This window comes from Coturnix japonica, chromosome 2, assembly GCF_054131305.1.
Source record: "Coturnix japonica strain WE chromosome 2, WE-NBRP24, whole genome shotgun sequence".
Classification (NCBI taxonomy): domain Eukaryota; kingdom Metazoa; phylum Chordata; class Aves; order Galliformes; family Phasianidae; genus Coturnix; species Coturnix japonica.
Genome location: NC_140664.1, coordinates 91,444,562 through 91,460,273, shown reverse-complemented (window position 1 = coordinate 91,460,273; position 15,712 = coordinate 91,444,562). Strand labels below are relative to the sequence as shown.

General features: G+C 38.3%; 1 protein-coding gene across 24 annotated transcripts in view; it reads right to left on the bottom strand.

Moving 5' to 3' along the window:
* The window catches only part of FHOD3 (formin homology 2 domain containing 3), a 351,512-nt gene that overhangs the window by 296,837 nt on the left and 38,963 nt on the right, over nt 1-15,712 (bottom strand). For all 24 annotated transcript variants that reach the window (XM_015854309.3, XM_085538039.1, XM_085538045.1 and 21 more), the window contains exon 3: nt 12,852-12,916. In XM_015854309.3, the coding sequence (XP_015709795.2) occupies nt 12,852-12,916 (65 nt within the window). The remainder of the gene's footprint in view (nt 1-12,851; nt 12,917-15,712) is intronic.

Here is a 15,712-nt window from a genome sequence, read left to right as displayed (position 1 = left end):
GCATAGCTCAAACACACATTTGAATGTGGTTTCCCTTGCTTTTCCCACTGCTAGAAAGATCTTCTTTGTGCCTTCCACATAATGGCATGCACACTGGGTCCTTTTAACAGCACATACGCATGTATAATGCACACTGTGAATATGGATTTAAACATATGAACCAAGTGTGTGTTGTCCTGCCACACAAACAGATTGATACCTTCCTTGCAAAATAGGAACTGCCTGCATTTAAACTATGCTAGAAGAAATTTCTAGTCAAATCACGAGGAAGGATAAGGCATTTCCAAAAAAAAAATAGCAACTGCTGGATAGTAAAGATGAAAAATTTCATTTATTGAAATAAAAAAATGGGCATGTCAGCCCATCACTGATACAGGGATTTCCTATTTGGTCACTCAAGAAATGTAGTCAGAATACACAAATTTCCTTCTGGCAGCCTACAAATTTTATGTAGATATAAAAATAGAATACTGAAGAAAAAAATTGAACATACTTCTCAGTAGGGCTACCAACATCAATTGGCCATTTACAATAAATGCCGTCAATGCAACATAGACAATATAACACAAACAGGTAGCAACCTAGGAAGAGAGCAAAGAAGATTAAGAACCAACTCAGATGTTTCTTCCCAGAGAATTTTAAAATGAATAAAAGTAGTCATTAAGTATACAACAGAAATAAAGAAGCTACATCTTTGCTTCTAGGTAATTGTTCGGACACTGTTCCCATAACAATTCATTACATAGGAATTATATAAGTATACTCACATAATGCAATTGCATATTAGACACTGGTAGTAATTAGAGAAAAGAAATGACTGTAGCTATTTACAAAGCTTAGTAAAGAATCAGATTTCACTGAAAACTGTTGTCTCCCTAGAATGACTGTCAGGGCTCTACAAACACAAAACAGAGACAGTGGTGAGTACATGAGCCCCCAACCTGGCAGCTTCTCTCTGTCAGTGTTCCCTTTATGGCCAATGGAAGGAGAGCAATTCAGGGCAGGAATGCAGCTGGGATGCTCTGAAGTACTCTCTAGACAGTGTCCATTTACCAAGGATAGAGAATGCATAGAGGCTAAAACAGAAGCCAAGTTGCACATCAAGAGTGATCGAGAGGCTCACGAGGGGATCCACGGCAATGATACAGCAGTAAAGCTTCACCTATAAGTTATTTCTTATGCATATTACAGCAAAGGGAAACTCAAAGCCCAGTGCCTTCCCACTCCCTGTGAGCAGCATGGAGATCACTGACCTCTAAAAGAATGCCCAGGAGATAGTGTGACTGCTAGTAGTGCCCCACTGTGTATTATGTAGGGTACGTAGGGCTGCTTACGCATGCATTTGTCCCATGTATCAACCTCTGCAGTCCATCTTGTCTCCTAGAGCACACAACCTCCAAAACACTACAGTAACTCGGGTATAGATATAAGGAGGTTTCTATTTTCTCACTTAATCTTTTCTTGGATCAGAAATATTCATAATACACTGGAAACTGATAAAAACTGAAGTGAATGACACATGACAGTACTCCCACATGAAGACTTTACCCAAAGATTTTCATAGTACTGTTATGCATGATGCAAACATGCTTTCTTTAGCAAGATTTTCTGCAGTGTGTCAGCAAAAGACAAAAGTAGAAAGGACTCCTGATGAGTCTGTTGGAGGGGACTACGCATGCATGTTCTTCTAACCAATAAGCCACAGAAAAGGACTGACAGCTGGCCAATATCACAATCCTCTTATGCTGTGCAGAGCAGCTCACCAGGCTCTTGCACTGACAGAACCAGCTCTGCAACCACATGGACTGAGCTATAAACCCTTGCTCCAGGCCTCCTCCTATGCCCAGCATGCCAAGAAGCTTTCCATGCTCACAACTGTGTTTCACATGAGGCCAGGAAGTAAGCAAATCTCTCTAGTGGCATTTGACTTTGAACAGACTCCTGAACAGTCAGTGAACCTAATTTTAGGATTATAGGAGCCAGGAATCCATCCAACTGTCACACTTTCCTCCTCAGCATAGCAAGAAGCTAACTAGAAGTGCCAGGTTTAGACATCCTGAAATTATAATAAGTAGCCCTTAAAGCTGACATATAATCCTTGTCAGCAGCCACAGTGAGAAATGAGCTAGCAGAAACAAGATTTATTTTTATTTTTGAAGCATAGAGTTTACAAATGCACTCCTCTTCATGTTTTAAGAGTAAGACCAGGGCTAAATATTTCACATCTGAAAGGTTAAAAGAAGCCTAGTATATAACTTCAGACATACCAGGATCATCTCAAGTGGCTAAATACGAATTGACAAGTCTTGTGACATCTCACTATGTAAAACAGTATGCTATCCATTCACAGTAACCTCTGCTTAGGTTTTAGATAAGAAGCTGTCATTTTTACCTCTTTGGAACCTTAATTTTGTGTGTGTGTGTGACTTAAACTGGGAAAAAAAAAAAAAAGAAAAAAAAAAAAAGACTTAAATAAGATATTCCCATTGTTCAAACACAGGAAGGGAAGCTAACAAAGTAACACTAGAAAAGCACAAAAGCTGTGAAATAAACAAGATCTTCTAGATTAAACTTTATAATGATTACATCATTATCCATGAAATAACCTAAAAAATCCCATCCACCTCTCCATCTTCCAGAAAGCCATCACGACATCCTCAATTTCAGCAGTCTCATACAAGTACAAAGCTGTAATGGCAACTCAGCACATCTGTTTGCGGCATACCCTGAACCAGAAACGTGTATTTTATCTAAATGCTTCTGAAGGTACCATAGACATATTCTGCAGTACCGTACTTGTTTTTTGTTTGTTTTTGTTTGTTTGTTTTTTGTTTGTTTGTGTTTTTTTGTGTTGAATATGAATGGATATGCCACTTCTTTTACAGAAGACAACATATTACATCAGGGAGCTATACCAGCTATTTTAAATAAAGCTCCACGGCCTTTGGGATATTCCTTTCACGAAGGGAAGAAGTGTGCATTCCAATTGCATATTAAAGCATCTCCATTTATACAGAAATAAAAGCAGCTGTATGTGAAAAAGACAAAAATGATATTGAATGAAAGAACTGAAGATAAAAAGATCAACAACAGCACATATAATTTGAATGGAAGAATGAAAAGTTGTGTAACACGCAGTTTGGAAGTAACACAGATACTAGACCAGAGAGCAACTTAGCTTTTCAATTAGAGATAGTACATTTAACATTACATATGAAAAAAAAATTAATAATCTGTACAAAACTTCTGTCCAACTACATTAGGAAACCACGTGTATTTCTTATCACCACCCACATGGACCCTGAGATGGCAACAAAAGTGTCCTTTCATTACATGTAAGGACTGAGGCAGCACAGTCCTAGTTTGAAAAGAACCTATTAATATACTCAGCTCAGCAGTGAGATCACAACAAGTTAGCAAATGGCATCAGTTTTTGAGACATCAATGAACATTTTGCTTACTGCTACTAAGCAGACTGAAGCGCGTATCTTATGACTGTGCTTTAATGGCATGCATTCATTCTCTTATTTAAGCCAACAAGAAATAAGCGATCTTAAGGCCTGAGTATGCATTTATCTGCGGTAAGTGGTAGTCAAATAGCAGAATAAGAATCATTCATAAGAAAGCAGAAATCAGACACGCAGCAAATGAAAAAGATAAGTTACAAAAGAAAACATGCAGGAAACATTTTCCTATTTCTTACACAGGATCTCTCTCAGTAATTTGCTATGGAAAAAGTGGCCCAGACATCTTCTAGACTATAAGAGAATTTTCAGTTTGGTATTTCGTTCCTATTAAATAGGATACGGAAGGTTTCCCTAAAGTGCTTTTTTTTTTTTTTTTTTTTTCCCATTACTATTATTTTTTTTAAACCACTGTTTCCATTGTGGTACTGCCATACTAATGCCTCTGATGTCATGGGCCAACATAACACAATAGGAGGCGTTACTTTTGGAGTAGCCCCCATACTACTCCAGAAGTATACTATAGAAAAAATAAGTGTCACTAATCCATATCTTCCTCACCACAAAAGCTTTAGGAACTGAAAGCCATAACTTGCACTATAGCCACATCCAAAATCACCACACAGCTCCTTAAAGAAACCCAAAGCCACATCTTAAACAGAATGAGACAGACCCAAAGGACAGCTAAGGCTGGCAGAGTCCCCAGGTGCATCTGCTCCAAGCTGTGCTCCAGCAAGGCCACTCAAAGCAGGCTGCCCAAGTGGCTTCTAAAGGCTGCCAAGGAGACTCCCAAGGCTCTCTAGGCAGCCTCAGGTGAAGAATCTCTCTTCTCCTATACATAAAAGCTAACAGACTAACCACATATTTAACATTAATGCAGTCATTGGCATACATGATTAGAGACCATTGGCAAACCAAAGCCAATTCCACCCATGCAGCTTACAACATCTTAGTGAGGTAAAGTCATATTTATTTTCAGCATGAATGAAATCAGTGCCCTCCATCTGCCTTAGAGACAAGTTGGTGACTAAGAGGCAGAAGCAAGAATGACAGCCAAAATAAATATCAATACTTCCCAGTTCAAACCCACAACTTTTAAAGTGGTTCCTAATTTCTCTTCCATAATTTTAAGTGCACAATTTATTTTTTAACCAGTGAATCTCTAACAAAGTTTTGCAGAGCAGAGCTTAAAATAGACCTGAATAGCACACGTTTTTTCTAGTAAACTGCAGGGGATGCTCTAAAAGTAGTGCATGCATGCAGGCTCTGGTTCGTCAGTGGTGAAAATGCACAGCTAATGACGGTGATCATGTTGAGAAAGTATTCCGTAGCTGAAATTTGCACAATCAAATAACATTTCTGTGCTCTTTGTGTCTATCATAGCTTCCATGGAAATAAATAGAAGGCATTACTTTTGGAGTGACCTACATAATTGGAACTGAACTCCTTTAGTTTATATCCTTGAAATGGAATGGATTGAGATACAGGCAAAAAGAAAAATAAAAAAAATCACACCATTCTCATCTACGTATAATACTAATTTATTTGAAGCTATTTAATAAGAACCTTTCTTCCCTTCAGCTGAGGTCTTTGAATTTGCTGTGCTTCATCACAAGAGTTCAGCTTACTTAACACATACCAAAAGACTAAGAACTGCTTTGTCTTTCAATACAAAGATCTACAAATAGGGAAGCACAAATAGCTAAAGAAAGAAGCTATACAGAAACCAGGTACAGACATTTCTGCAAATAAAAGGCTAAGAAACATTATTATTTTTCTTTTAATAGCAACTACAAACACCTGAATCTATTAAGATTTAGTAAATTCCCTTTTACACTTGTGGACTGTTAAAAATAAGTAAAAATAAATTTGTCATGTTTGTGTTTAGCTGCCGTACTGCAACAAAGATTTCTGGAGATTCTCACACTAGAAGGATGGCTATAACCACATCTCCCCACCAACACAACCATGGCAAATAAAGCCACATCAGTTCCAGCTAGATGATCCAAGAGTCAAGTGCTGGAAGTGCTGGGATTTGAGCCAGACTGAACACAAGTCAGTCTCTGAGGGAACAGAAAAGTCCTGTCAAGTCAATTGATGTTGAAGTGAAGGAATCTTCAACACTTAAACACAGATCTGCAGCAAAGTTAGGCAGTATGTTGGCAGCAGGCAGGTGAACCAGCCTTGGCCACTGAGACTTTACAATCATAATAGAGATGCATAGAGTGTTCTTATGCTGACTTGATTTATTTTGGGCAAGCATTTCTCAAAGTTTAGTATAACATCTATGATATTGTTCAAAAAGATCTTGATTGTCCCAATGACATACTCAATTCTCAGCCACAAAATCCAGCACAGAACACAGTACTGTTCCTACCAAGTATTTACAGAGCGTCATGGTTCTATGATTTTTGGTTACTGGTATTCCACATCATAATATCATGTAGTGCACTGGGAATTAAAGTATTAAACTGGTTAAGCATTTTTGTCACCATTATTAAAAGATTTAAAAATTGTTTCAAAGGTTACAAAAATCTTCTCATTCATTTTAGAGCTAAACTTGCAATGACTTTCAATTACAACATTTTAAATCTAGCCTTGACAACAGCAACACTCTTGTATGTAAGACATTTCAGAAACTGAATATCAGTAAGGTCAAGTACTTTCATGTTAATTCAGTAATTAACTTCATCCTCCTTTTGGTGAAATTTCATTAGCAGAAGTACTCTTAAAGTACTGAGTAAATAGTTATGTATAAAAACTAAAAGCAATACTGTGCTTTGTTCGAATTTCCTGATCTCCAGAAAGATGCATGAGCAGACTAAGTATAAAAATAGGCACACTAAAAATCTGTGTGTCAGTAATACGGTGCTTTATAAGATCTGAAAAGCTTAAGTTGGCTTGTGGAGATGGAAAGGAGAGGAAATAAAGCATCATACTACTTAATTTCTGGCTTTATGAAAAGTTGATTTCCTTTAAGGCATACTAAAGATAACTGACTCCTTTTTGACTGTTTAAGAAAGTCTTGCAATTTATTTATTTATTTTTATTTTACAAGTGGCAAGAAAAGCAAACTACTATGGAAGTTTGTGTTTAAAGAGTATCCCAATTCATACATCTCACTTAATTTCCGCAGCATTTTCAGGTGCAAGTCAGATAAGCTTCCTCATTGTAACACAAAGCTTCCCAAGACAAGAAAAGCATCCCACTAGCACACTCTACAGCAGTCCTTTCAACAGTAGAATGTGTTCTTTTAAACCGGGAATTCACTGCTTTAAAGCAGCAACCTATTGCTCAGGGAGGCTTTATCTGCTCCGTGGCTTATTTTGCTACAGAGCCTATTTGAAGAATTACAATTTACATGAAATACACAGAGAAAATTCTCAGAAATTTCCTTGTTTCATATCAAAGACCTTCTGAAATCATACAGAACTGGTTCTGAACTTTCTTGGTGAGACCAAGGCAGGCAAATAAGAAGTTACGTGGAAGTGCTGCAGATAATCCAACAAAAGAGACTGACGAAAGAAGTGCATTAGTAGTACAACAAAGAAGTCTAACATTTCAGTATAATGGTGTACATTTTTAAGAGCATAACCATAGGTTTATTTATACGGATAGATTTTCACAAAGCAATCTGATCAGGGGACTGGGGGATTCTACTTGGAGCATCTGTGTTCCACATTCTCAGTAAAGCAAATTTAAATAATCCTAAAAAAGCTCAAAAAAGTGTTTTTTATCATGGCTTTCGCAGCTATTTCATGTTTCGCTCAAATTGGAAAAAAGCTGAACCAGACATCTCTAGTCACATCTGGAAGCAGGCCCCAGTACCATCTGCGTTATGCTAACTAAAACTCATGTTATGCTATTAAAAAGAAAAAAGCCCAACTTTTTTAAAAAAATAAATTTAAAAGATTTGGAAATGTCTTTGAAAGATTGTTTACATCCAATAAACACATTTATTATTATCTTTATTTAAGCCAGGACTTTAACCAAGTTACAGCAAGAATCATAGGAAGCACATCAGGAGTAGGGATCCGTAACACAGCACCATTAAATCCATTAATCACCATTTCTTCTGCCCCAATTATGTGAAGATATTTGATGAAGCAGTTTCAGCTCACCTCTCCGTTACCATCAGCGCAAAGAACTCAAAACCACAGCGCTTCCGACAAATTCTCAAGGCAACTCTTTTGTTCCCTTTAAATTAAATCCAAATCACTCTTGCATTTTGCTGAACTGCTAATGCTCTCCACATGTTCTCTCTCTCCAACTGAAAGTTTTCTGTTAGGAATGCCTCACATTGAACAGAAAACTGTAAAAATGCCCTTCAAACAATCTAAAGTGTCTCTATTCCTTTAAACTCCATCTGAGTGTATAAATTCAACTTGTCCAAATGAAGAGCTGAAATGAAAGACTTAACACCAGAATTAAGCTTCCTTTAAGAAAGTGTGCCAAACAGATTTTGGATATTTGGAGACTCATGGAAAAAAATGTTACTTTAGGTTCAACATACTGTACCCTTAAAATATTAGGCAATTCTACAGTATCAACTACAGTAGCTTCACAGTCTCTCAGCTTTGAGAGCTCTATGCCAGTACACAAATACAGATATCATATCGCCTGTCATATCTGTAGAAAGACACATCTGAAGTGGTAAAGTATCAGCAAGATGGGATGTGGGCATAAGCCTAACTCCACTCCCCTCAGGGAATGAGGTACAAATGATTTCTTAACCAAAAATCAGCGTATTTTGTTCTGTACAGTACTTATGAAAATATAATGTTTTTTGTTTTTTGGTTTTTTTCCTTCAGCAGTTCTATATATCTTCTCTGTAACAAAGTGCCAGACACAGTTACTGAGTTGAGCCATGATTCCGTCTTATCATTGTGGTTCCACTGGGAAGGCACTTGCTGCTCAAGCTCTTGGAAAGAAAGGGCATAGAGAAGGTTCAACACATAAAGGAAAAGTTGCAGGACATATCTGCTGTAACGCATGCATGAGCCCACATAATAAAAAACAAAAGGGAAAACTGTACACGGAAAAAGATCAGATGCATATTTTGGCTATTAAAGGACAAATAAAAACAGCTCGTTTCCACTGCAGTTACAGCTAGTTTACGGCTTCCCTCAAGTATTACAGGACAGAAAGAGCTCAGCCAAACATTTGTGATTCCATTCCATAAGAGATAACAAGAATAAGATGATGTCAAGGCAACCCAAAGAGTTGCTTGAAAAGGATAGATTAATGGTGCTAAGCTTGCTGTATAAAGCAGATGCTCCAAAGACAGTGGCTGGTCATGCAGAGCTGCAACTGTTTTTGTTAGACCACATATTTGGAAATAATCTACAGCCAGTGTTACAGTGACAAATAATGTAGATAGATTATACATTTTGATTGAGCACAGGCCTGCCAAAATAGACCTGTGGGTACTGGTAGATGGGAAGGTGGACAGGAGCCATCAAGGCACCCTCAAAGCCAAGAGAGCGAACTGTATTCTGGGCAGCATCAAAAGCATAGCAAGCAGGGTATGGGAGGTTATTTGCCCCTCTGTGTTGGTGAGGCTCACCTGGAGCACTGCATCCAGATGTGGATTCCTCACTACAAAAAAGACATAGACCTGCTGAAGCATGTCCAGGTAAGGGCCACAAAAATGATGAAATGGGAACACCTCTCCCACAAGGGCAGACTGAGAGAGCTGGCGCTGTTCAGCCTGCAGAAGAGAAGGCTGCAAGGTGATCTGATAGCAGCCTTTCAGAATCTGAAGGGGAGCTACAGGAAAGAAGGAAACACTCATTTAGCAGGGTCCATGGTGACAGAATAAGGGGAGATGGTTTCAGGCTCAAAGAGGGTAGATTTAGGTTAGATATAAGGAAAAAATGTCTTTTACAGTGAGGATGGAAAGGCACTGGAACAGGCTGCTCAGAAACGTGGTTGATGCCTCCACCCTGGAGACTTTCAAGGCCAGGCTCGATAAGGCTCTGAGCAATCTGATCTAAGGTGTGGTGTCCCTGTTCATTGCAGGGGAGTTGAACTGATGGCTAACTGAGGTCCAACTCTAAAGATTCTATAATTTTACAATTTAATAAGAATCTTGCAGTATTATGCTTGCACATTGTTTAGGTACATACCTGGTTCAAGCAAAACACTTGATACTCACAGATATCTACGCAAATTATTTTTATCAAAGACAAGCAAAATTTTGCATAAATACAGGGAAAAGTTATTACCACTAACACACAAAAAAAAAAAAAAAAAGCAAAAACATTGCAAATACCTTCCCCCCTCCCACCCACCCCCCTTTTTTTTTTTTTAAATAATAAATTGATATGAGAAGATTCAATACACTCTGCAATATCTGCTCTTCTTCCAAGCCGCAGTACTCTGACTGATCCTCAGCCAGTACATGTATCCAGAATGACATAAACCTATTACTGTCATTCTTCTTGTATCACATTGTATTAACACCTAAAGCTCACTTTTTTTTTTTTCCTGTCAGAACAATTCTAAGCCCTTGTCATGGGTACCATCAGCATTACGGAGAAGGTTTGGGCTATCAACTTTTCTAATGATTCACGAGCAAAGGCTAATGCCTTTTCTTAAAGGCCTTGATTTAAAACAAGATATGGGACTTTCTTAGGCTATACACTGCACACAGATACAAAAGAGCAAATGGTGCTGCCTCTCTCAGGATTCCCCAGGACTTTGAGAGGAAACTAAGACAGAACGGCCAGAACAGTGAAGCACCATCAATGAGGTAGTAGAAGCAGCTGCAGCAAGCAGAGCCATCCAAATAGCCACACAGTGAAGAGGAGAGCTTCAGCTTCACTCAGGCTTTAAAACTACCCTGATGAAGAGTCACCCTGACTCAAGTCTTCAATTTAGTTTCAGGTGCAAACATTTTCAGTACTGTGGTACTCTCACTTCAGACCTGCATCTTTCGTTTATGGTAGATGTCATTAAGACTTCAGCTTAGCCCTGTAATTGTTAAATATCTACAAATTAGATTTATTAACATTAAGGCACAACTAAATATAAACAAGAAAAGACACGTGGCTGCCAAAAATACCAGACAGAATTTTTCCCAAAGGGTATTAAATCACAATAAACATATCTAGAATAGAAGACCAAATTTGACAAGTCTTGGGGGAAAAAAAAAAAAAAGCAAAGCCATAACAGCAGCAATGTACACTACGCAATTTAAGAGTTGGTCTTCCTCCACTAAAGAACCTTAACATCAATAGGTGCAAGAGTGCTGCTATAATTTTCAATTAGTTATATTCCATGAACAAAACTGTTTTTGCCAAATCCTTTCACGTGAAAGACAACTGTAAATATCAGTATAAGAACACTCAAGTCCTATCTCTGAAAACATTCTTAAATTAGTACTGACATTTTAATCAGAATCATAACTCCAATACAGACTGGCAGAAAGGAAAGAAAACAGTCAAAGCAAGATGTTTTTATTCCATGTAACAGTCTCATAACTCCAGCTTTTATCTTCTGCTCCACATGTAATGCATAAGAAATAGTATTGAAAGTTAAATATATTTCAAAAAAAGAATTAACAGGCAACTGATGTGAAAGTACATGGAAAAGGAAGCAAAGTACTCTCTGTCAGTGAAACAACCCCCCTATTTCATGAGAACTCTGATGGACAGGCACAGTTCATTATGAGGCCAGTATTAAGAACGGCAGAGGGTTTCTGACTGTCTCAAACTATCTCACACCAAAAAAATAAGACATACTTTGTACGCAGAAATGCAAAAGAGGAAAGAAACTACGAGTTACAGGTTTTCAATCAAAAATTTAGCCTAGAAATCAAAACTTCAGCACAGGATGGAAATTAGAAACAGATCTTGCACTTGACTTGGCTTTTAAGCATGTAATGAACCAAGCCAAAAAACCCATATACAAACACACTCCAGTTCCAGAAGGCTGAATCTGGACTTGAGCTTTGCAGCCTGGCTCCTCTGCTTTCAGCCCTAAAAGCATCACTGCTGCCAGAGTACAACAGCACCTGACAAAGAAATACGCTTTCATACAGGAACAACTACAATACATGCACAGTAATAGGCCTAATTGCCCCCAACAAGTTCACATGCAAACAGATTAAAACAAAGCAACCACACAAAATCTCAAAACCCTGTGCTGATTCCCGCACTCCAGGAAAGAATGAAAAATGAAAAGCATTTTTTAAAACCTCAATTCAGGACACATATTGCTGCATTGGTCTGTTTTGCCAAAGACATTCCTAGATCCAATGAGAACAAGTTTCCCTAAACCGTTTGTAATTTCATTCATATTTATAAAGTCATCCCAGTCTCTGCACCATCCCTGTTTCTCATCTACCACTTAACAAACAGGCTTGCTCAAATCAACTGTAGTAAAGGAGAATCTGTTCCTGCATGATGCAGCCTAAATTTTGCTCTCAATGGGAGGTATTTGAGGAATTCTGTAGGTTGCTTTTGCTCAATTCAAATTCCCATAAAGGCCATTTCATAACACTTCCTGGAGGCAGGGGAAGAAGTTCTGTTGTATTTAAAGCCTGAATCCTCTGACAACAACAGTACTGTGGAAATAAATGAAACTCAAAGTTTTGTGTTAAGGAAAGTGTATGTATTCTAATGCTTCAGCTGAGAATTAATGAAGCAAGATCAAACATGAGGTAAACAACTAGGGCATTGAATCTGCTGTGGAAGAGCTGAAAACAAAACAAGCAACTATAGCAAACAGGCAATAAATCAGCTGCCCATAGCATCTCTCATAACATTACCTGAATGTGAACATTAACTTTAGACTAACACTGAGTGTTAATGTACAGAACACAGGAGAACATTAGTCTTTTCACAGCACAACTGCCTCCATTCCTGCAATCTTAAAGCTCTTATGACACATATTATTACTTCAAACTTTTCCTTGTGATAACAGTGTTTTTAGCAGGGCTCTTCCAAGACACCAACACCATGAAAACGGCAAAAAATGGCCAAGATCCACAATACCTTGAAGTAATAAACAGTCCATGCTATTAAAATGCTGTAGCTAGTTGTCTGTCAACAACATTTCAGACTTCCTTCACAATTCAAAATATAACCTTCTCTAGGGAAACACAAAGGCAACAGAACAACAGATAATCTAGGATTCTTCAGAGCACCCACAACCATCACGCTTCACTGTCAAATGTTATATATCTCTGATCTGTTTAACATTCATAAAGGGCGACCAACGTAACAACTTCAGCAAACAGCAAACACAAAGAAACAGGTTTAATAGCACACTATCTTTTCCTTAGAACACTACAAAGCTTATACACATTCACTAGATTTGCTTCTCAAGAGACCATTTTGTTTATTCCTTTTTTTTTTTTTAGTTATATAAAAATTCACTTACCAATACAGGCATGGACTCTCACTGACAGCTGGGTCCTCAAAATTATACTGTGCTTCTTGCCCCTCCTAAAAAGAGAAGAAAAACATATGAAAGGGATAAAGAAACTTAAATTTAATTGAGCTTAGGGGAAAAAAAGAAAGATGAGAGGCTGTGTTGTGGACTTGTCTTTGCCTCTTACAACATAAGTCTAATTTAATTGGTAATAAATTGTTCTGCCATAAGCCTGTTTTGTCCTTACTGGTAAAACATAAAAAACAGAAACAAAAACAACAAAACACCACACCCAAAATGCTCTTTCATCTTGCATTCCTTCCATCTTGTTGAGATAGGGACTGTGGCTAGGTGGACATCTGGAAGCCACAACAAAGTCAACCCCTCATAAGGATTCTCTATAAGTCTGTATTCAAGAAATACCAAGTGACGGCATGCAATTTTCACAGAAATACTTTAAAACTAGACTTAGTCAAATATAAAAAGAAAGTTCAAGGTCAAGGTAGAAGTTGCTCAAGCTTTCATGGATAAGGTATTTAAGCAAATTTTCAAGGCCATAACACATATCCTACACTACTCTGAACAAGTGCAGATAGCTGGTCAAAAGGAGGCAGCTCTACCCCTCCCCTCCACACTTGTGGGACTCCACCTGTGGTACTGCACTCAGCTCTGAGGCCCCCAATATAAGGACACGAACATGTTGGAGAAGGTCCAGAGGAGGCCACAAAGCTTATCAGTTCTGCATATATCTCATCACCAGAAGATGAGGGAATCTAATGTAGTGGCTGGCAACTCAGCCAGCAGTGGAGACTAGAAATCAGATGAACTTCAAGATCCCCTCCACTCCAAATCACTGTATAGTTCCACAATATAGACAGATGTACTACTCATGCAGCAAAACAAAACTGAGCTCTCCTTTACTGTCTCAGTTTCATTGTTGTCATAAACAGAATGACTGTCTTAAGCCGCTACAGTCCTCATTTGTTTTCCTTTCAATCTGGAAAAGAGAACCAGGTGCCAGTCAGCTGGCATCAAGTCATGGGCAGCACATTGCCTCTTCACCCAAGCCTGCTCACACAATAGAATATTGGAGGGCAAGGAAAGCCAAAAGTATTTTCCACATGTACAGCAGCATATTATCCCTCTTTTCTGTTAAATTAAAGACATAATTTATTGTGGGAAAACATGCCAGAAGTAGAACTATTTTTAGAACAAACACAGATGCAACCTTGAATTATATTAACCCAGGACTCAGCACTACACAGAAGTCAGAGGCAAATTAAAAAACAGCACAGCCTTCCTTAACTACATGCTTTATGAGACTGCTGAGAGACTTCAGGGTTCAACCTTTAGCACAGATGTCCATCAGAATTTCTCTGTCAGTAAAATAGAAATTTTCCAGATGATGGATTCTTCTTCACTTTTCTGTATTTCTCATTACTTCCAAAAAAAAAAAAAAAAATTGTCTTATCTGCCAGAAAACTTCATAGGAAAAAGCATGGCAGAAAGGTGTAAGGTAGTTAGTGACACCTTTTAAAAAACATCAACATCAAATGTGGTTCTTTTCCCCCCTCCTAGTTTGCTTGGTTTTCTGCTCTCTTTTAGAGAAAGGGCACTGAAGATTCTTTAAAGCACCTACACAATCTGTAAACTGCCACCCTACTCTGAGCTACATCCCCCAACCAGCATCATATTCACTCCAGAAAACTTCTCTTCAATCACCCTTTCATGGGGATTGCAGACATGACCCACCGGCATGTCTTGTCTTCAAAGGCATACAACAAAGGTGCTGTGACTATGTACATCATTCTTTGTGTTATTTCTGAAGCTTCTGGAAATGGGAAAGAGTTCTGATGATGTCCTTAGGTCAGATGTATTCCTTCATGAAAACATCTCCAGCTACAGTGCAGTTTTATCTACCCAGTTAGTTAGTTACAAGACAAGGAAAGAACAAATTAACATAGCATCCAATCAGTAGAATTGCTAACAGCTTCAGGTGCTCTTTGGGATTTAAAGCTGTTAGAAATCTTGGAATACCCATCCTCAAAGGCAACATTTCAGGGCTGCAATAACTTACACATGTAAATGAGTATCAGGTTTCTAAAAATTGCTACAATAAGGTAACAGCATAAGTGAGTTTTCAACTGTTCTCATGTTGACACTGGATTCATTATTGCTATTAGAAAGGGTAATTACAGAAGAAGTAGATTTTATGTTGTATGTTTTTTTGTTGAACTTAGGAAGTGGCAGTTCCTCCAAATCTCAACTGGGCACATCTCAAGGCAAATTCTAGAAGTTTCAATGCAAACTGAAAACAGCTGCAAAGGGATCCCAAGTTCAGAGTATCAGAGTATTGACCTCATCTTCCCCCCCTGTATTACATGGGGGGGGGGAAAATAACAGCTTATATCCTACCTCCTCACATCCATGCTTCCCCATCCTGCTTCAGAGGGCTACCACAAATAATAATTGGCTCATGTCTGCAGACTGCGTGTAACTTGTGAAACACTACACATAAAAATGTATATATGAGACAAGTTTACCCTCTACAGGTTCACCAAACAGAGGTGAAAGGCAAAAAAGCCCTGAAACTGGATACTGACAAACAATGATGAAGAAGCAAGATGACAGTAATTTCAGTTGTTATTACACAGTAAAGCTTCCTGCACCCCAGCATTCAAACCTTCCTGGTCACAATCAGTCTTTCACATTATACAGGCTTAGTATCAGTAAATTCCTCACAACGAGGCCAATTTTGAACCAGAAATCAATAGATCAGATAGGCACCCATTTACCAAGTCCAAGCCTCTGCTGAAATATCAGATGTTATTTTCAACATCCTTCACAACCACAAGCAAAGCAAGCACAAT